This window comes from Chiloscyllium plagiosum, unplaced genomic scaffold, assembly GCF_037043375.1.
Source record: "Chiloscyllium plagiosum isolate Xiang-an unplaced genomic scaffold, Cpla_swu_hap1 HiC_scaffold_24, whole genome shotgun sequence".
In the NCBI taxonomy this organism is placed as follows: Eukaryota; Metazoa; Chordata; class Chondrichthyes; order Orectolobiformes; family Hemiscylliidae; genus Chiloscyllium; species Chiloscyllium plagiosum.
In genome coordinates, this window is record NW_028270162.1 from 32081836 (window position 1) to 32103762 (window position 21927).

Here is a 21927-nt window from a genome sequence, read left to right on the forward strand (position 1 = left end):
TAGTCAAGCAGACAAATGAAAACAGCATGGATTAAAGACAATACAAAAGTAAAACATGCTGCTCAAGCTTAAGATAAAAAAAAAAGGCCTTGGAATTTCTCAGCAGATTTATGAAGAAAAAAAATGCACTGACCCAGATCATAGTGCTTAAAGGGGCCAGAGGGGCAACTCATCAAAGGGGCCAGAGTCCCCATCAAGTCAGGTGTGAGCTCACCTGGACACAGAGGAAAAGCAGCTGCCTTACGGCTAGTGTCAGTGAGATGAAAGATGAAATGAAGATAGATCCACAAGGACTCTGCTAAGAAGAAAAGGACTGTGTTAGGGTTAACACAACATACAGAACTGATGAGGTTGGAACCCATGTTTTAAGGAAGAATGATTGTGAAAATTTAGAGGTCATGAATCATCTAAAGGAATCTTGTCACAGGGAAACCATTACATTATTCTTAAAAGATTGAATGAAGAGGACTCAATTTACTTATTGAACACAGTTTCAAAAGCAATGCATTTTAAACGTAAATGGCTGATGTTATGTCCTTTCAAATGATGAACTTGCCAAACACAATGGCCATAGTGGTAACTATGCAAAAAAAAGCATGAATTTATTCCTGATAAATCAGCTGAGGAACTTGAAGGCCTCATTCTAGTCTCAACTAGCAATGTTTTGCTGCAAGAACAGTGCAAACACAAAGGATTATTATAAAACATGATGAATGGAAGACAAAAGCAAGAAATGAACCACAGGATAGAGATGAACAGAAACTAATGAGCTTTCAAACTATAAAAATAAAAATAGATTTAAGTAGCATATTAAACAAAGCCTGAAAACACTGCTATCTTAAGTAGCATCTAATATAGCCATGAAGTTAAATAAAACATCTATGTTGTTTCCTGGCACACAAAGTTTAGATTAGATAATACGTAGATTTGGTTATGTGAAATCAGAATGAAAATTTGGCTAAATTCTTAATTAATTGCCCGCCTGAACCTTTAGTCTAATCCTGAGAACTCACCTTGTTTATGTATCTCAATTGATGTGAATATTTAACTATGGTTCTCACACTTAATTGCTGAAATTCAGTTAAAGTAAATTATTTTAACATAACTGTTTACGTCTAGACAGTGCTTTAGTGGTACAACAAAGTAGTTCTGATGTAAAATCATGTAGGATTCAAGACAGTCCGCTGCTTGAGAGTAACTTGTTATTGATTCAGAGGCCACATAATCATAAATGTAGAACATACAGTAGAAATTGTCTCAAAACTTCAAACAGAGAATTAATTTCCATTTAGTGTCACAATTTACCACACAAATACAATATTCTTGGACTAAGAAACCACAAATATTCTAGAAATATGGTTGCAAATCAGAAAATACACAAGATTTTTAAAAAGTTATTTTAAAATAAAAGAGCATAGTAACATCTTGGATGCAGCCAAACAGACATTAAGTCACAACTTATAGTTAATTTAAAATCACAAATCAACTTGTAGTTATTTACAATCACACCGCAAAATAAATAGTTAATGTACAGCTCTTAAAAATGTTCACAACTGACACTAATGAAATCAAATATTTGCAGGAGTACCTGGACCTCTTCCACTTGCTGCTTCAACTCTACTATCAGTTTTTCACTTTCATTATTCTTCTCTTGGGAACTATTCAGTGCTTGTTTGGTTTTCTCTAGGTTCTGTTTGAGCTCCTTCACGAGAGTATCATTTTTTGCCTTTATTTCTGAAAGGTCTTTCTCATGAATAATTTGCAGCTCTTTATTGTGTGCACCGTGTGTCTCCACCTGTGTTTGCTGTGGGAATTCAACAAAATCAAAACAAACTTGCAACTTTCATCCAATTAATAATACAGCAAAACAACAGTATAAGCTTCACCAAATACGGGCGGCACGGTGGCACAGTGGTTAGCACTGCTGCCTCACAGCACCAGAGACCCGGGTTCAATTCCTGCCTCAGGCGACTGACTGTGTGGAGTTTGCACATTCTCCCCGTCTCTGCGTGGGTTTCCTCCGGGTGCTCCGGTTTCCTCCCACCATCCAAAAGATGTGCAGGGTCAGGTGAATTGGCTATACTAAATTGCCCGTAGTGTTAGGTAAGGGGTAAATGTAGGGGTTTGGGTGGGTTTCGCTTCGGCGGGTCGGTGTGGACTTGTTGGGCCGAAGGGCCTGTTTCCACACTGTAATCTAATCTAATCTAATCTAATCTACATATGTAAGAAATTATGAATTTACACAAATATCTATTTTTGAAGTGGAAAAGGCAGTACAGAAGGAAATTAAGATGCCATTTTAGAATGTTCAGAAAATTTCAATGTAAAACTGAGAAATAAATTTGGCAATTTAAAATAAAAATAGAATAATTGTAATAGTGCACATTTGAGATGAAATATAAAATAGCACAAAAATGTCATATTCCAATCAAATTAATCATGAATTCACAAGGCATTGAATTGTCTTTTATTTATATGTGTCACAAAGTTGGTCCCTTTTTTCTCAACGATACTGTGTCCTTGATTTTTTTCAGAGGGATCATAAAACTCTCTCGGCTCAGAGGTGACTAGTTTGGTCAGAGATGAAAAAGGATCTTGAAAGGCTTTTTGTTTATATGTAAAAGGATGAGACTTCAGGCCAAAGCAGTCATGTTTTAGAAGTGACCTGTATATTGAAAGGGGAGTGATCAGCTCTCTAGCTGAGCAGTTCAGTCAAGAACTAGTTAGGAGTTCAGCTCTGTGGAAACGGGCTGGTAAACTCTCTCTTTCTATCTGCTCTTCTAACGTCAACCTGTAAGCATTTGTTCCATTTTTACTTTTTTTTTTATAAAGGAGGTTGGCTTATTGGTACTCTTGTGTACATGCTGAAACGCACAATTAAGTCTAGTTTGGAGAGACTGAGTTCTGTAGGGGTTCTTTATTGTGTTCCATTGTGTAATTTATGAATAAATTTCTGCTGTTTTAAAACCTAGTAGTCAACCTCGCTAGCTTGTTCCAGGTAATTTTCACTGTATATTTACCAAAACAAATCGCAAAGTTATGGTTTGGGTTGTCTGCTTAACAATGTTTACATGATAAATCTGAACTGCTTGCCTCTAAAAATTAATTATACAATTAAAACAATAAACTAAATTTGAAATTTGTTAACTTGTATTAAGTAGATATTTAAAATGCTGCATGTACAAAGCTTTTTTTTTTAAGGTGGCATAATAATTTCTTTGTCATTAGAAGTTTAATCAAAGCCAGCATGAGGGGAAAAAAAATGACTGAATGGTTGTTCATACCAGATCTGTTATTTTTTCCAGCATTGTTTTAAGCTCAAGCTGATGTTTCTGCTGCTCCTCCTGCTGAGTCCGTTCTGATTTACATGTGAGTTGCTCCAAATTTTCCTGTAAACTAGCAATCTTATCATTGGATTGATGATACAGAGCTTGTAATTCCTCTTGTTTCCTAAAGAAAGAAAGCTATTACTTAATCTTTAAATATATAGAGAAAGAAAAACAAAAAAAAAGAAATACCACAAATAATATGAAATCATTAAATCATAGAACCCGTACAGTGTGGAAGTGTATAGTTTGTCCACTGCAACTTGCATGCAAACAGGATTCATTGTACTGTCTTTCATTAGCCTACATTCTAACATCTGAAAGAAAACTTACTGATTGTTAACCAATTTCTCTGTATCTTTAAAAATACATTGAGACAAAAATCAGTTTTAGACTTGTCAAATAATAAGTAAATAATTTTTTCAATAACAAACATTTAATAACTGCACACAAGTAATTTTTAACAAAGTACCTTTCTTTCTCTTTCAACTCTTCATTCATCTTTGTCAGCTGTGCAGAGTTATCTCCTGAAGACTTCATCATTTCAGAGACGGTATTCTCAAGTTTGGATTTATCTTGAACGAGCTGCTCTGCCCTTTCCTCTTCAACTTTCATTTTTCTTTCCAGAGCTGATAGAAGTAGAAACCAACAACAAAATAGTATCAACAGCAAAAAATAAAGCAAAGCATGAAAGTGCTGCAAAGAGTGTCATAAAAATCTTTCAAACTTCAAAATATCTCAAAAGAGGCTCAACAAGCCAGGGAACTATAGATCGGTGAGCCTGACTTCGGTGGTGGGCAAGTTGTTGAGGGAATCCTGAGGGACAGGATGTACATGTATTTGGAAAGGCAAGGACTGATTCGGGATAATCAACATGGCTTTCTGAGTAGGAAAGCATGCCTCACAAACTTGATTGAGTTTTTTGAAGTAGTAACAAAGATGATTGATGAGGGCAGAGCAGTAGATGTGATCGATATGGACTTCAGTAAAGTGCTCGACAAGGTTCCCCATGGGAGACTGATTGGCAAGGTTAGATCTCATGGAATACAGGGAGAACTAGCTATTTGGATACAGAACTGGCTCAAAGATAGAAGACAAAGGGTAGTGGTGGAGAGCTGTTTTTCAGACTGGAGGCCTATGACCAGTGGAGTGCCACATGGATCTGTGCTGGGCCCTCTACTTTCTATCATTTACATAAATGATTTGGATTTGAGCATAAGAGGTAAAGTTAGTAAGTTTGCAGGTGACACCAAAATTGGAGGTGTATTGGACAGTGAAGAAGGTACCTCAGATCACAACAGGATCTGGACCAGATGGGCCAATTGGCTGAGAAGTGGCAGATGGAGTTTAATTCAGATAAGTGCGAGGTGCTGCATTTTGGGAAAACAAATCTTAGCAGGACTTGTACACTTAATGGTAAGGCCCGAGGGAGTGTTGCTGAACAAAGAGACCTTGGAGTGCAGGTTCATAGCTCCTTGAAAGTAGAGTCGCAGGTGGATAGGATAGTGAAGGCGGCGTTTGGTATGCTTTTCTTTATTGGTCAGAGTATTGAGTACAGGAGTTGAGAGGTCATGTTGCGGCTGTATAGGACATTGGTTAGGCCACTGTTGCAATTCTGGTCTCCTTCCTATCGGAAAGATGTTGTGAAACTTGAAAGGGTTCAGAAAAGATTTACAAGGATGTTGCCAGGGTTGCAGGATTTGAGCTATCGGGAGAGGCTGAACAGGCTGGGTCTCCTAAAAAGACGATTGTGGAAATTGACCCTTTGAAAACAAAATTCTCCTCAAACATTTCCACTGCCTCCTCAACATTTGAAGTCACTGACTGTTTCCTCAGTCATCGGCTAAACTGCTCTGGTCTCAGTGACCGATTAGATTAATAAACTGCCGAGCTCATTTAAAATCCTTCAATGCCCTATATTCTGTCTCACCTTGGTGGGTTCCCCAGCCATCTCTTCTTCCTTATTTTCAGTGGTAACTAAGTCATTATGCTACGACCCTCTGAATCTTGGAATCTCCTCATTTCAAAAGCATCTTAAACATGCCTCTTCTCCCTCCTTCCATTTCCATTCTCCCTCCTTTTCAGAATTTATGTTTGCCTCTTCCTGATAAAATACTTGAGTCTTCTATTCCCCACTCCCATTTGTCAAGATGAAATGAGGCAAATAATTTCAATTTCCCATTAATATGAGGTTCCCCAATAGTACCACATACAGCATGGTGGATTGTGCAGTGGTTTAACCTTGAACTGATAGCAAGGCTGGGTGATTACTCCTACAATGAATTAACATATTCAGTCATTTAGGCACATGGACAAGATTCAGAGTTGGGATGCTTGAATGAAGCAGTCCAGTAGCTGTAAATTGGATCTGGGGAAATGGAAACATAATTGAACTCTCAAAAGGTTCTGCCAATTAAAAGCAGAGAAGATAATGATTGATAGTGGTGAATGGTTTCACGATCCTTGAAACATAGGTCAGCTTAGTTAATGCCTTCCTTGATGGGCAAATTCTTTTTTACACTTTACACAAGAAAAAGAAAACGAAAACTTATTTGAAAATCAGCTTTATGAATTCACAAAATGCTCACCAGCAAGCTGAGATTTTAGCTCTAATAATTCAGAAGATAGTGATATGTTCTGTTCTTCTTTCACATTCAATTCGACAAGCGTCTCTAAATTATGAAAATGAAACATTAAGAACATATTTTAGTTTACTTAAGACCATGGGATAAAATCATTAAAAATACTAATAACTATTTATGCCCCAGGCATTTAGGAATGGCTATTATCCTTTCAAAGGTATTCAATTTTTTCAACCACATCAGGTTTCCAAACACTTCAATTGCTCATGCTGGAGGATAGCTCTTTGGGTGCAAACACCTCCCTCAACTGGCCATCTTCATGTGTAAACCTACACAACTAAGATTGGCAGGATGGCCAATTGCAATGATTCCTCCCAGAATGAGTCAAACATTATATTAATGCCCACACATTTCAAGAAGCAGCTACTGGTTAATGATCAGCAACCGGATTCCAATCTATTTCCTACTCCCAAAAGAAGAATCACAAATAAGTAACAAAGGCCCTAGAAACCAGCAAAAGTGGAAATGTCTAACATGCTGGCTTATCTACTACAGTCAACAATCCTTTCAAATCACTATCTAGTTTTCTTAAGAATTTATGTGCTGTATTTCAAAAATGATTTGTGGCGCAGAATTCTCACCCGCCCCTTTATAAAGGTGTTGGGGTACAAGGTAACGATGTAACATTTGGTTGAAACAGCTAGTATAGCTGGGTTGCCATGAGACAAAAACAAATTCAGATTCGGCCAATCATTTAAATTATGCACCAACAAACCAAACTCCAATTAAGTTTGAATTTAGTATTTTGATAATATTAAAACCAATGAAATGATCTGTTGTTTTGGGGTATAAATATCAGACCTTTTGAATAGTTAGCCAGAATAGCAAAGAGAACTGTCAAATGACCAAAAGATATAGGCTGCTATTAAGAACTCTGAGAGGTACATGTCTGGAGAAGGAGTTTGCACAGAAAAAACATTGAAACTGATTTGGAGAGAGAATCTACAGAGGAAACTCAGCAAAGCTGATTGGCTTTGAAAAGTGATTATTTTTCTGTAAATCGCAATTGGGATTTAAAACAAAAATCGGACTAGTATTGTAAGGGGGGAGGTAAAAGGTAGGTTTGAGAGAAAGGAATTCTAAGTAACTGTTAGTTAATATTCTCTGTTAGACTAAAAAAAAGTTGTTAATTGTTACTTTAAATAGGGACTTTTGGGATAGTTCTTTGCCTCTTGAATTTTAACAGATTAAGCAAGGGGCGAACCTTATCTGTATTGCTGGTTTAAATTAGCAGAGGAGTTTACCCAGTGTCGTAACAATAGGGTTTTCAAATTATCACTGATTCTTTCTGCTCCATTTTGTTAAAGCCACACAAACCTCAACAAACTTGATCACAATCCTTCAGAAACATGAAAATCTCGATGAAGGAGACCTTCACCTTTTCAGTACATTTAAAAAAACAATAAATTTTCAAGTTTCTCTTTATAAATGCAACTATTCATTCCAGGTAACATCCTCTTGAACACAGCAGACCTTTTCTATTGCTTTTACATCTTTCCCACAAAGGTGTCCAAAACTGCAAACAATATCATAACATCAGCTGAAGCAAAATCAGAAATGTTCAACTTCGACTTTGTTTCATATCTCGACATGAAGCAATTATTCTATTTTCACTTTAGTGGCTTTAGATTCTTTTAAATAGGCTATCTGCTAATGATTTATGTAACTTAAGGCCAACTCTGATCACTTCCTTATGTCACTTACTACCCAGACCAACCTTGTTACAACTGCATTTATTCTTGTAAAACAATGCTTTCCAAGTACAATTGCAACTGCATGTTCAAAATTCCAAATTTCATTCATCATATCATTTCACTCGGCACCAATCTGCTCAGTTATATTATTTCTCTCTCTCATGCCCTTGTCACTATGAAAACCAATGTCATATCCTGGTTATTATTCTGGGATGATCCTCATCTGTGCTCCCGCAAATCAAAAGGAGAAAGACTGATATAATGGACAACTGGGTTAGCCTTTCAGACCCAGCTGGAATACAAATACTATGAGATACTATCCTCTTCTGCCAAAATAGTTCAGCATGCAAACATCATTACGGAAGGTGAAAGTAACCCCTAACTTCTTTTCTCCACTACGATCTTCTTAAACCTTTCAATCCAGACAAATGTGAGGTGATGCATTTAGGCAAGTTTAATTCTAGAGCGAATTATACAATGAACAAAAGAGCCTTGGGAAAGGTTGATGAGCAGAGAAATCTGGGAGTGCAGGTCCATTGTACCCTGAAGGTTGCTGCACAGGTGGATAGAATGGTCAAGAAGACATATAGTATGCTTGCCTTCATTGGATGGGGTATTGACTACAAGAGCTGGCAAGTCATGTTAAAATTGTACAAGACATTGGTTCGGCTGCTTTTAGAATACTGTGTACAGTTCTGGTCACCACATTACCAAAAGGATGTGGACGCTTTGGATAGGGTGCAGAGAAGGTTTACAAGGATATTGCCTGGTATGGAAGGTGCTAGCTATGAAGAGAGGTTGAATAGGTTAGGTTTATTTTCATTAGAAAAAAAGGAGATTGAGGGGGGACCTGATTGAGGTTTACAAAATCATGAAAGGTATCGACAGGGTGGATAAAGATAAGCTTTTTCCCAGGGTGAAGGATTCAATAACGAGAGATCATGCTTTCAAGGTGAGAGGTGGAACGTTTAAGGGCATACACGCAGCAAGTACTTCACACAGAGTGGTGGGCATTTGGAATGTGTTGCCAGCAGAGGTGGTAGAGGCAGGCACGTTAGATTAACTTAAGATTCATCTGGACAGATGCATGAGCAGGTGGGGAGCAGAGGGATATAGATGCTTAGGAATTGACTGACTTGTTTAGACAGTACATTTGGATCGGCTCAGGCTTGGAGGGCCGAAGGGCCTGTTCCTGGGCTGTAAATTTTCCTTGTTTTCTTTGGTTTTTTTTCCTCCAACAATGTGCAGAAGCTCTTGGATTTCTTGGTCACTAAAAACAAGTCTTCTAGTTAGCTGCTTCTGACACGCTCCTCCTTAGCCAGGCCTCTAAGATCACCCCCCCACCCCAAAACCAGCTTCACCCTAGCCCTAGTTTGCACTCGAGAGATTTTCCTTCTTTCTAATCTCACACAATATCATCTGAAAACACATGAATTTCCACATGCATAATGATAACGTAAAGCTCTATCTCATCACCACCCCTCTTGGCACCTCCACTGTCTCTAAACTGTCTGACTGTTCATCAAATATAAAGCAATGATTGAGCAAAATTTTCAAACTACATATTGGGAAGTGTTACGACATGGGGTAAAACCCTCTGCTAATTTAAACCTGACGCAGAGACAAGTTCACCTCGCGCCACAATCCATTAAATTTTGAGAGGCAAAGAACTATTCCAGATTTCACTAAAGTAAAAATCAACAATTTTATTGTTTAAGTCCATAATTATTTAGTCCTTTCTCTTAAACCTATCTTTTACCTTCCACTCTACAATACTGATCTGATAAAACAACTCCGATTAAGATTTACAAAAAACTTAATCATGTTTCAAAACCAGTCAGCTTTGTTGATTCTCCTTTGGAGATTTTCCTATTTTTCTGGGTTGTCTCTTCTTTGGTCTTCTGCTGCACAATTTTTCTTATGGATGAGTACATTTCAGAGAACTATTCAGCTAACCATCTATTTTGTTGGTGCTCTTAGCAGTTCTCCCCTAATTGTTCAAAATGTCAAGTTTTATACCCCAAACGACTGATCATTTCATTGGTTTTATGTCATCAAAACACTAAATTCAAATATGATTGGATTTTGATCGGTCGAATTTGAATTTTCTTTTGTACCATGGCAACACAGCACCAGCTATTTGTATCAACCAAATGTTACATTTTTTAAATGTTCAGCACACTGTGCTTTCAGTCAGTCCTGGCCAGCTTCCTCTCTCAAAGGTATGCACCTACACCTTCATTACAAAAGAACCAAGCCATTGGTTTGGTCAGCATGACAAGCTTTACTCCCTTGCCAGCAGCTCCATATTTCTCCCAGGTAACTGCCAGAGGCTGAAACAGACTTTGCAATCTTCATTACATATCTGACCTCAAGATGAGCTGCTGATCATGTAGCCGTGCCATTGAGGCCACCTATTCCCACCTCTGACATGCCCAATTCTAATTGCCTCATTCTCAGTGGTCCCTAAAGTTCTCAACTATGCACTAACAATCATTAGGCTTCATTATCTCAATGCACTCTTAGCTGGCTTCTTAAATTCTACCCTCCCAATGCTTTATAGAATCTTAATTGTTATAGTACAGAATGACATTCAACCGATTGTCCAAATGAGCAATTCACTACAACTATTCTCTAGCTCCTCCCTACAATTTCCTTTACAGATAATAATCCTATTTCCTTCTGAATGCCTCGACTCAACTTGCCTCCACCTTCAGCGGCCAAAGCCCTACACTCAAACTCCCTCCTCTAGTCTTCATTCCTCTTTCTTCTTTTAAGGCACTGCTTATAACTTAGCTCACTGAGCAAGGTTTTGGTCATCTGCCCTGACAACATGGTCTGATGCCCGAAACGTCGATTCTCCTGCTCCTTGGATGCTGCCTGACCTGCTGCGTTTTTCCAGCAACACATTTTTCACCTCTGATCTCCAGCATCTGCAGTCCTCACTTTCTCAGAGTTGATTTTAACCTACTGCGATTCCTCTTGCAAGGATGCCTTCCTTGAAGAAGCTCTCTTCCTCCCTCTACAAGGATTTCAGTGAGTCCCTCTCTCACTGCACACCCCCAGGTCATCTCCGCTGCCCTGAAACTCTTCGGCCACGTCCTCGAACAGACTCACTACCACAGCCACATCTCCTTCCTCAGCACCTGTCTACGGAACTGACTGACCCCGCATGGACTCCGGACTACGTTCAAACCAACAAAATTTGGAACCAACCAGGACAACCAGTACCTACAACAAATCCGAAGCCTCCAGCAACAGATCTCCCTCCAGATCCTCCGCTCCACGCTTGCAGCATGCACCGCTACCTACATTCCCTGCAGTCAGCTCTACCCCAGCAAAAAAAAAAGACTCCTGAAGAAGGGCTTATGCCCGAAACGTCAATTCTCCTGCTCCTTGGATGCTGCCGGACCTGTTGTGCTTTTCCAGCAACACATTTTTCAGCTCTGGTGTCAAATTTTATTTGGTAGTGCTTTGTGATGTGCCTTGCGAAGCTTTACTATGCTACAAGTGCAATAAAAAGTTGTGTTTATGATGCATAAAGTCCAAAGTTTGTGCGAAGATTTGTAGCTCGGGTGCTCGTTGCTATGGTTCTGTCCGCCGAGCTGGAAGTTTTTGTTGCAAACGTTTCGTCCCCTGGCTAGGCGACATCATCAGTGCTTGGGAGCCTCCTGCGAAGCGCTTCTTTGATGTTTCCTCCGGTGTTTATAGTGGTCTGTCCCTGCCGCTTCCAGTTGTCAGTTTCAGCTGTCCGCTGTAGTGGTTGGTATATTGGGTCCAGGTCGATGTGTTTGTTGATGGAGTTTGTGGATGAATGCCATGCCTCTAGGAATTCCCTGGCTGTTCTCTGTCTGGCTTGCCCTATGATAGTAGTGTTGTCCCAGTCGAATTCATGTTGCTTGTTGCACGAGAGAAGAAGAAAAGGATAGCCAACTCCCATTCCTAGACGTGATGGTACAGAGAACACCGAACGGAGAATTCACGACAAGGGTATACAGGAAAGCCACACACACAGACCAAGTCCTAAACTATGAAAGTAACCACCTCAACACACACAAACGAAGCTGCATCAGGACACTATTCAAAAGGGCCACAACACACTGCAGTACACCAGAACTGCAAAAAGAAGAAGAGGAACACCTATACAAGGTATTCGCCAAAAACGGATACCCGCGCAACTTCATCAACAGATGCCTAAGAGAAAGACCACGGAACGAGGACATACCACAACCAAAAGGACTAGCCACACTACCATACATCAGGAGCATCTCGGAACTGACAGCCAGACTACTGCGACCCCTAGGACTCATAACGGCACACAAACCAACAGCCACGCTCAGACAACAACTCACCAGAACGAAGGACCCGATACCCAACATGAGCAAAACTAATGTAGTGTAAAAAATACCATGCAAGGACTGCACTAAACACTATATAGGACAAACAGGAAGACAGCTAACAATCCGCATACATGAACATCAACTAGCCACGAAACGACACGACCAGCTATCCTTAGTAGCCACACACGCAGACAACAAGCAACATGAATTCGACTGGGACAACACTACTATCATAGGGCAAGCCAGACAGAGAACAGCCAGGGAATTCCTAGAGGCATGGCATTCATCCACAAACTCCACCAACAAACACATCGACCTGGACCCAATATACCAACCACTACAGCGGACAGCTGCAACTGACAACCGGAAGCGGCAGGGACAGACCACTATAAACACCGGAGGAAACATCAAAGAAGCGCTTCGCAGGAGGCTCCCAAGCACTGATGATGTCGCCTAGCCAGGGGATGAAACGTTTGCAACAAAAACTTCCAGCTCGGCGAACAGAACCACAGCATGCATAAAGTCTTTCTATTCACCTTCCACAATGGTATCACACTTTGCACACAACCCTACCTTTTTCTTCCCAGAAGAAATTCATATTTTCCACCCCAAACTTCATTCACCATCTCTCTGACCATCCTGCTAGCATGCATTACCCTGAAGTCTTTTGTGATCTTCATTTCTATCAACTGCATCTTAAAATCTAATGACATGAGCAAATTTTGATTATTTGCTATTAACTCTCAACATCTCATACCAAGTATCCAAATACAGACTTGTGTGGAAGTTGTCACATCTTTACAGCTGAGAGATGTTCATTCAACCCAACTAATCACTTTTGGTCCTCCAACTATCTCTTTATTCATCTGACCACGTTATCTTTAATTCCTTGAACCATTATCTTTGCTGCAAACGTCTTATGCCCTCAGTAAATTCAAGCAGGGAAACCCTTTATTGTACTTGAATAAGTTTAACTGACCTTGCATAGTCTGCTGTAGTTTTTGCTGTGTCTCTGATGTGCTGTCAAGCTTTTCCTTCTGAAAGTAAGCACACTACTCTTAAAAGTTTCAAGTCATTTCATCCCAGGTTAAAAAATTAATAGTACTCCCTCAATGCTCAAGATTATAAAAGGATTTTCAACAAGTAATATATAATAATCACATACAATAATATTAAATATAGGAACGCTGCAATAATCACAACAAACGCGTTTTTAGGCACCAGAGAATATCAAGGAAGCATTTTTGTCGCTTATCTGGACAACATACGTTTGTTAGTAAACCTTTGTGCCACTTACCACAGCCGTTACATTTGAAGGGGAAAAAAAAGAACAACGTATTATCGTAACAGGTTTTTATAACTCCGATAACTTCTATTCAGGAAATTTATAATTGCAAAAATGAAGTCTCAAACACTGTTAAAGACTAATGTAAAATAGCAACTACTAAAGTATTGGCATTAGCTTGTATGCTTCAGTAAACAAATGTAAACACTCAAGCATCATCACGAACAGTAACTAAACAAGTACTGAATGTTCTAATTATTTGATAAAAGACGAACAGTAGAAAGATTTCAGCTTATGAAAACCCATATTTCACAAGGCACCTATTTTAAAAAATACTATAAACAGTACTTTATTTCTATCTCAAACAGACTTTGCCACTCAGAAGATGAAGTGCAATGAGCCACTTACCATGGATTGCAGTTGCTGTTCCAAAATTTGTTTATCCTGACTCACTATAGCCAGGTTTTTCTCCAAATTAACAACTGCCTGAGCTTGTTCCTCAAGCTGTTTGGTCAAATCAGTAACCTAATAAAAGCATGCAAATTCATTGCAAAAAATAAAAAGCAAAACAGATGAATGTCCTGAAATAACAGAAATCAAGAATAAACTCAAAAGAGAAAAAAAAAACAAATTTAAAGCTACAATAGACAAAACAATTTTTTTAAATTTTTAAACACAGTTCAACTTGAATTTTCCAAACATGACCAAAACAATACATGAACAAAAACACAGAAATACATATATTATTTAGAGTCGTAGAGATGTACAGCGTGGAATTTGTTGTGATTGCAAATTTCTATTTTTAAGCTTCTACAGTATTAATAGTAGATGGGGCAGGTTGGTTAGCTCCTATGTAACTATTTAAGCATGAGGTAGGTTGCTCAAAGAAATTAAGAGCTGGGTAAATTTTCAAGACTGATTTCTGTGAAAGTTATGTTTAAATATTCCTCCCGTAAAACATTTGACTTTTCTTATTTTGAATATTGCAGCTTTAATTTAGCAGAATAAATTAATAGAAATGTAAAAATGTTATTTGTTTTAATCAAAATTAACAATGCAGATAAATCAATAAATAGCATACAAATACATGGTATGAAACAATTTGGCACTAACAGTCAAAGTCTAATGCAGCATAATTATTCACTCAAAATACAATAATCTGCACCTGAAAATACCTCATCCCTTCAAATTTAGGCCAACTCATATCTTGATGTTCTACTTTACTGAACAATTCTGTAGTAAGAATTGAATGCTGATCGTCAAATATTAACTAACATAAAAATTCACCTAAATGAGTTATTCTGTTCAGCTAATACAGATGTGTGTCTGTGGTTTTGTTTATTCTGAAAACTGCAAAATGCACACTGAAATGAAGACAACTTTTAGTTTTAGTCTGTATAAGACAATGAAATCAATATTTAACATATTCCATAATGTACTGTTATATATCATTTAGATTATTTTTGAATAATAATTCAAAGGCAAAATATATGCAGATATTCAAACATTGCCATGGCTAAAGATAAAGAAAAAAGTCTTCAAATGTACAATAGTGGTCATGCATTTCAAGTGTCCATATTACAGTAGTCATGGTTGACAATTTGGGAATAGATTGCATTTACCACATGTATACATGCGCCAATACCTATAATAAACATTCAGCTATCAAAATGAGCAGTTTTTTTTAAAGAAAAAGAAATGCAGCTTCTAAATTAAATGTGATATCAATTATGTCATTACAGGGATACGAAGAACAAAGTTCAATGCTTAATTAAATCAAACATTAAGAGCAAGCCTATAACATCTAGGTGAAAAATACAGTACTTTACGAGAGCAATGTATTTCCCATGCTAAAAGATCATATGAAAATTTCAATAATACTCCTTTATAAAAAGGATCAGTAGAAAGAACAGCCTACATCACAGCAAAATACTTTGCAAACCATCAATGATACCATACCATTCCTACACTGTACAGATTCTGGAAAAATTGACTTCTGTTATGCAATAACATGCTAGATATGCTCAAAACTTACATTTCAATATCAAAAATATTTATTACACATGATAATCACAGGCTGTAGAAACATGTGGACATGATATTAATCCTGAAAACATTTGCAAATTGATCACTTCATTTTCTTCCTATAGAAATTTCACAACTTAATATTCTTAAGAATATGGTACAGATTGATTTCGTAACACTTTGCTAGCCAGATCCATTTGACAAAAATACTGGACCTTGTAAAAAGCAAGAGGCAAAATCATTCAAAGGGGAAAAAAAATCTTGATTCTTTTAAAATCATGGATTGGAGTTGCAAGAATCACAGGTCTTTTTTATGACCTAGAATCAGAAGTTCATAAATCAAACTGAAAATGGTCAGCAGTGGTATTGAACTTATTTTTTATTTTTGATGATAATGGACATTAAAGTTTTTATTTGCAAGAGAACCTCTTAGATTTCACAAATATTAAACTGAAAAGAAAACTTACCACAGCTTCCTAGCACCCTGCTAATTAATTTTATGGTTGCTTTGTGATTAAATAATTAATGCGCTCATAATTTGAAAAGGGGATGAGAAATGGAAAAATAAAATAAATTGATGGAAAATTATACAAACCTTGCTACCTTCAGAATGTTTTAAAGCTTCACTGCTTTTCCTTTGTAACTCAAAGACCATAAGCTTCTCTTCAAGCCTTTTGATTTCCTCTTTACCTTGAGACTCAGCTTCTTGCAGCAATTCATATCCTAACACTTTTTCTTCAGCCATTGTCACTTTAGCTGTTAGGGCTTCTATGATTTGGGCCTGTTCATTACACTTATCCTGCAACACTTGCAGTTCCTTTACCTTCAATTGAGTGTTTTGTAACTTTGCCAAGGTCTCTTCCATCTCTTCCAGGTGTTGATTTGTAGCAGATTCCAGTTGCGACTTCAGAATTTCTGTACCTTTCTCACTCTCTGTAGTAACTGCTAATAGTTGCGATTTTAGTTCTTCCATCTTTTTTAGGTAGTTAGACTTTTCAAAATCTTGTTTAATTTTAATATTCTCAAGTTCCATTTGATGCTCAGTTTTAAGCATTTCTAAGGTACTTCTCAGCTCTAGGAGCTCTGTAGTTTGGGCACCTGCTCCTTTACTGAAAGACAACTTGAGTTCTTCCATAGCTTGCTGATGAGATTCAATTGCAGACTCCAACTTACATTTCCACAGATTAATAACCTCTGAATTTTCAATATTGGCTTGATCCAATTTGGACTTCAGGATTTCATTCTCCTTGGATATTTTTCCACTGTCAGCTTGCAATTGTCTAACAATCTTTTGGTGAGCTGTTTCTGAGGTTTCAAATTTTTCTTTGAGTGCATCAAGTTCATTTTTATGCTCTGTACTCATTGTTGTTAGCTTATCTCGCATACTGTTGAGTTCTTCCAAGAGAGGAGAGGTACTATCCACATTACCTGAGCCTTCAGTGCTCATTAGTCTATGTCGAAGTTCTGCAACTTCCTTTGTGCGTGACACAAGATCCTTTTCCAACTCCATAATCCTTGACTTCTCAGACACTGTGGCTACCTGTGCATTTCCCCCAAGAAAGTGTAAATAACAATGTGAAATACATTTAATATGTTTTCATATTTCTTCAGAATATACTTAAGTCTTGTAATTGTGATACATTTGTGTATCTAATATATCTAAGCAAACTACTCTAAGACTTTCAAAATCTTTACTAACAATTTAAAAGTTCAAATACACCAATTGTATATTTAGTCATACCAAGAAGAGTGCATTTTGTTTTGACATAGAACAGCCATTAATAATTATGACATTCTTCCAGTGGCTGCGTGGGAATCATATAAGATGATGCTCAGATATATAAACCTGCCAAGTACCAGACTGAATTATTTGCCTATGATCCAAGATAATGTACTGTATTAGGGAATGGTGAAGGCACATCAATTCAACAGCTAAATTGGAGTGAGGTGTCACACTGGTACTTAATCCTCATCTCTGTGCAGTGAAGTGTGAGACAGGATGATGTGAATTTGCTGAAATTTTCTTTAACCTTGACACTCAATATCAAGACAACACAAGAATAATGGACATCTAGCAAGGGGGACCAGAGGACATACAATGCTTGTGGAATTGTAATTTAGGTGTATCACTAGCTCCAAGAAAACAGAACAGTTAAAAAAGGAGAACAGTTTTTTTTTAAAACTCCTCTGCATTTTTTTTTCATACCTATACTACAGTATATGGAAAACAGTGCAACAAATAGTAAACAAAAGCCATAGGTACATATGGTTAAAAAAATTCAGATAAATGTCATAGCTGCATTGTTTTCTGAATTAGTTGATCTTAGCAGAAACAATAAGAAAAGAACTGGCCTGGTATCTATAGTCTGGTACAGTTCATTTAAATTCATCACCTCAAGTTACTGTTTGGAACTCCAGCTAGGAAAAATGTGGATGCCTGATGACTTGCGGGGGAGGGGGGAGGGACAAAATAAAAATCAGGTTTGGCTGTATCGATTTCTGTGACTTAACAGTTTGACATCACTATCCAGGAGTGTAGATGGTGTTCGTGGTCATTTAGACAAAGTGAATGGTTACCCTAGCGGCAGTTACTGCCTTCTGAAAAGATGGGGAGCATAAAAGAAATAAATTTCCACATATTGTGTCTTTTGCCACTATTTATATAATCTGCTTACTACGAGCAAATGTTCAAAGTAATCAAAGATAGATCATAGTAGTTTCAGGTAGAAAACAGAAACTCCTGAATACAGTGTAAATAAATTGATATATTTGTTGTGTTCATGACAATACTAAACAGAGTCAAGCACAATCTTTTTAATGTCAATATTGCTGTAAACACAGAAAAATAAAAGTTATCTGGTAATTTTTAAAGAGTCACTGGATCAGAAACATTAACTCTGATTTCTCTCGGCAGGTGCTACCAGACTGCTGAGACTTTCCAGCAATTTGTTTTTGCTTCAGATTTCCAGAATCCACAGTTTTTTCATTTTTATTTTAAAAGCTACTTGGTATTTTCTGTACATGCACCCACTCGGTAGGACTATTTCTCAAGGCAATATAGACTTCCCACTTAACTTCCATCAAGATAAACTCCTTAATGCTCTGCATTATAATCCCAATCTTACTTCAAATCAGATAATCACTCAGCTTTTAATGTATTAATTGACATTATATTAATTGTTTTGTATCACAAACTATTTAAAATGCAGGAATGCTACAAATTTAGGTAAGAATTCTTATTCTCCTACTCTTCGGTCTATGTTCTTAGTTCACAAATTCTGATTCCATTTACATTATTTATTCTTCTTTTCAGCATTTCAAATATTTGAATGATTTGTCATACCCATTTTACTTGGCTCATGAATGTTAAAGATTTTGGAATTTGAAGTCCTAAAACAATACCATTGCTATTTTCTGAATACTCTACAAATGGTCAGTGTTGACTATCATAGAGTTTAAGCATTATATCCTATGGATGAGTCCTGAATTCGAAGATCACTTCCTTTAATTTGTATATCCATAATCATTTAAAAGAAAGTGGTACATCAGTCACATTACAAATCAATATATCAAACATTGTGCATATACAAATTAGGAGTTTCCATTTTGACCTGAATTTATGGCAATTATACAGTTTCAATAACATTTGGGATTTTAGAGTTTGTTTTAAAAACACAAGCTCATTGATAGTGAATGCTATCAAAAAAATTAGTAAAACATTTTCTACTTGCCATGTACTGCCAAAATACTTATGCAGTACTATTTACAATGCTTTTCATTACTACAATGAACAACAGTATATATTCTGTCATTCTCAAGTTTGAGCTCAAAGCTAATTGTAGGACTTTGAAACAAGCTTTAACCATTGGACCTTTATCAAAGCGTTCACACAAATTAAATCAAATCAACATTTGAGAACCGGATCAATTCTCAGCCAGTGTGCAGCACTGCAACAACTATTCTTTTTTGCTAAAAGACTAACTGCAGATGGGTATAACTTGGTTCTTCAATATTTCTGGCGGAAAAAAAATGGATAACTCTTACAGAACTGCTCTTTTATTGAACCAATACGAGCTCTATTTAAAATGCAGAACTGTGGCTTGTGGGTTCGCAGCCGTGCATCTGTTAAAACAAAGCAACCAAATAGGTATTCCCATGTCAGAAAGAAAAAATGTATACCGGAAAAACAACCACGATGCAAGAAACTCCTTGGACTAGTTCAAAGCAATAACAACTTGTACTTAAGATAATGAAGCATCCCAAAGGTCTTCAAGGAGTACAATCAGATAAACACTGATGATGTCCCAGGAGATGTTAGGACATATGACTAATGGTTAAAGAGGTAGGTCCTTTCAGAAGCATCTTAATGTAAAAGATTCCTGGAGAAAGATTCAGAGCCTTTTATATGTACAGTCGAAGACACGATGACTAATGGAGAGGAAAGTAAAAATCTTTTTATTTGTTCTTGGGGTGTGGACTTCAATGACGAAGCCAGTATTTAATGACGATCTTTAATTTTTTTTGCAGGTGGTGGTGGTCAGCCACATCTTTGAACCACTGTAGTCTATTCTAAATGCTTCCAATGCTGTTAGGTAGGGTGCTCCAAAGTTTTGGTCCAATAATGGAGGAGGAATAGTGATTTACTTTCTCTGTCCTTCTAAACAATACAGGTTGCGGGTTTAGGAGTTGCTGTTGAAAGCAGCTTATCAAGTTATTGCAGTGCTTTTTGTAAAGAGCAAATACTACAGCCTTTGCACACAAATCATGAGGGAGGAAGCTCTTTTGTGAAGCAGATGAAGATAGGTGGCTGAGGACACTGTCCACAAGAACTCCCTTGTTGATATCCTGAGAATGAAACGAAGGCTCCTCAATGCCACACTCCATCAACTGCTGCTTTAATGTCAAAAGTAGTCATACTTATATCTCTGAAATTCAATTGTCTTGTCCATGTTATACTAAGATTGCAATATGGGCAGGAGTTGTGCGCTTCTGGCAAATCCCAATCTGAGCATCACTGTGTAAGTAATTGGTGAGTAAATGATGCTATAGTACAGTCAACACCTTTCATAACTTTGCTAACATTCAAAGTAGTCTGGTGAGACAGTAGTAGGCTAAAATGGATTTTCTCTCCTTTTTGTGGACATAAACTTGAGCAATTTTGCATTTGTCAGGTATAAGTCCAGGGATAGCTATTAGACAAACTCAATTAGAGGCCAGAGGCTATCACTGCCCATAGTCTATGCTGCATCCACTGCACTGAGTGTTTAGTTAATATCACATGGAGTGAATTGAATAGAATGAACTGAAATTTAACTTTTGTGCTGGAGATCTCAGGAGGCCAAATGGATTATCCACTCAGTACTTCTGGATGAAAATGGTTTTGAATTATTCAGCAACATGTTTTGTATTTATGCGCTAGGCTCTGAGAGCATTAGATTAGATTACTTACAGTGTGGAAACAGGCCCTTCGGCCCAACAAGTCCACACCGACCCGCCGAAGCGCAACCCACCCATACCCCTACATCTACCCCTTACCTAACACTACAGGCAATTTAGCATGGCCAATTCATCTGACCTGCACATCTTTGGACTGTGGGAGGAAACCGGAGCACCCGGAGGAAACCCACGCAGACACGGGGAGAATGTGCAAACTCCACACAGTCAGTCGCCTGAGGCGGGAATTGAACCCGGGTCTCTGGCGCTGTGAGGCAGCAGTGCTAACCACTGTGCCACCGTGCCGCCCACCATTAAAATGGGCATATCCCTGGAGTCTTCTCCCCCTCTTCTTTTATTGTTTACCACCATTCATACTGGATGCAGCACGACTACAGTTTAGACTTAATTCACTTGTTTTGGGATTGCTTACCTCAGTCTATAGCATGCTGCTTCCATTATATTTGTTTATGGAATCTAGATATTGCTTGGTGAGTTAGCATTTATTGCTCATGCCTACCTTCTCCAGAGAAGTTGGTAAGTCTTCATCTGCTTTAGTTAGTGTCTACAGCCAGCTACTGTGCTGTTAGACAAAGAATTGTTTGTTTTTGACCTAGCAACAGAGAAGGAACAGCATAAAGTGCCAAGTCAGAATGGTGCTTGGCTTAGAGGAAACTTGCAGATGGTGATATTCCCATGCTTCTGTTTCCCTTGTCCTTCTTTTGGAAGAGACTGTCAAAGGAGCCTTGATAATTTACTACAGTGCATCTTGTTGACGTGACATATTGCTGTCATTGTGCACTGGTAGTGAAGGAAATTGAAAGTGCATGTTGTGAAGGACGGAGCATGACAGCGAGGGAGTGAGAGTGAGTGAGGGAGGGAGCATGAATGCAAGTGGTTGCCAATCAAGCAGCCTGCTTTAGCCTAGACCATGCAGCCAGGAACCAGTGTTCATTGTGGAATTGTACCCATCTAGGTAGTTGAGGGAGAGTATTCCATTACACTCCTGACTTGTATCTTGTGACCGGCATTGGGGAGACAGGAAGCGAATTACCTGTAGAATTCCAGGACTCAGACCAGTTTTTGTAGACAGTATGCATATGCTTAGTCCAGTTCAGTTTCTGGTCAGTTTAATTGATGACAGTGAGAGATTCAACAACAGTAAAGCCATTGAACATCAAG

At 37.9% G+C, this 21927-nt stretch overlaps 1 protein-coding gene across 1 annotated transcript in view; it reads right to left on the reverse strand.

Moving 5' to 3' along the window:
• Nucleotides 1-21927, reverse strand: part of clip1a (CAP-GLY domain containing linker protein 1a) — a 146006-nt gene that overhangs the window by 57758 nt on the left and 66321 nt on the right. Inside the window, exons 10-16 of the mRNA XM_087999795.1 lie at nucleotides 15908-16852; nucleotides 13696-13812; nucleotides 12982-13039; nucleotides 5915-5998; nucleotides 3799-3955; nucleotides 3285-3450; nucleotides 1589-1804 (exon numbers count right to left, since the gene is read on the reverse strand). Of these exons, the coding sequence (XP_087855921.1) occupies nucleotides 1589-1804; nucleotides 3285-3450; nucleotides 3799-3955; nucleotides 5915-5998; nucleotides 12982-13039; nucleotides 13696-13812; nucleotides 15908-16852 (1743 nt within the window). The remainder of the gene's footprint in view (nucleotides 1-1588; nucleotides 1805-3284; nucleotides 3451-3798; nucleotides 3956-5914; nucleotides 5999-12981; nucleotides 13040-13695; nucleotides 13813-15907; nucleotides 16853-21927) is intronic.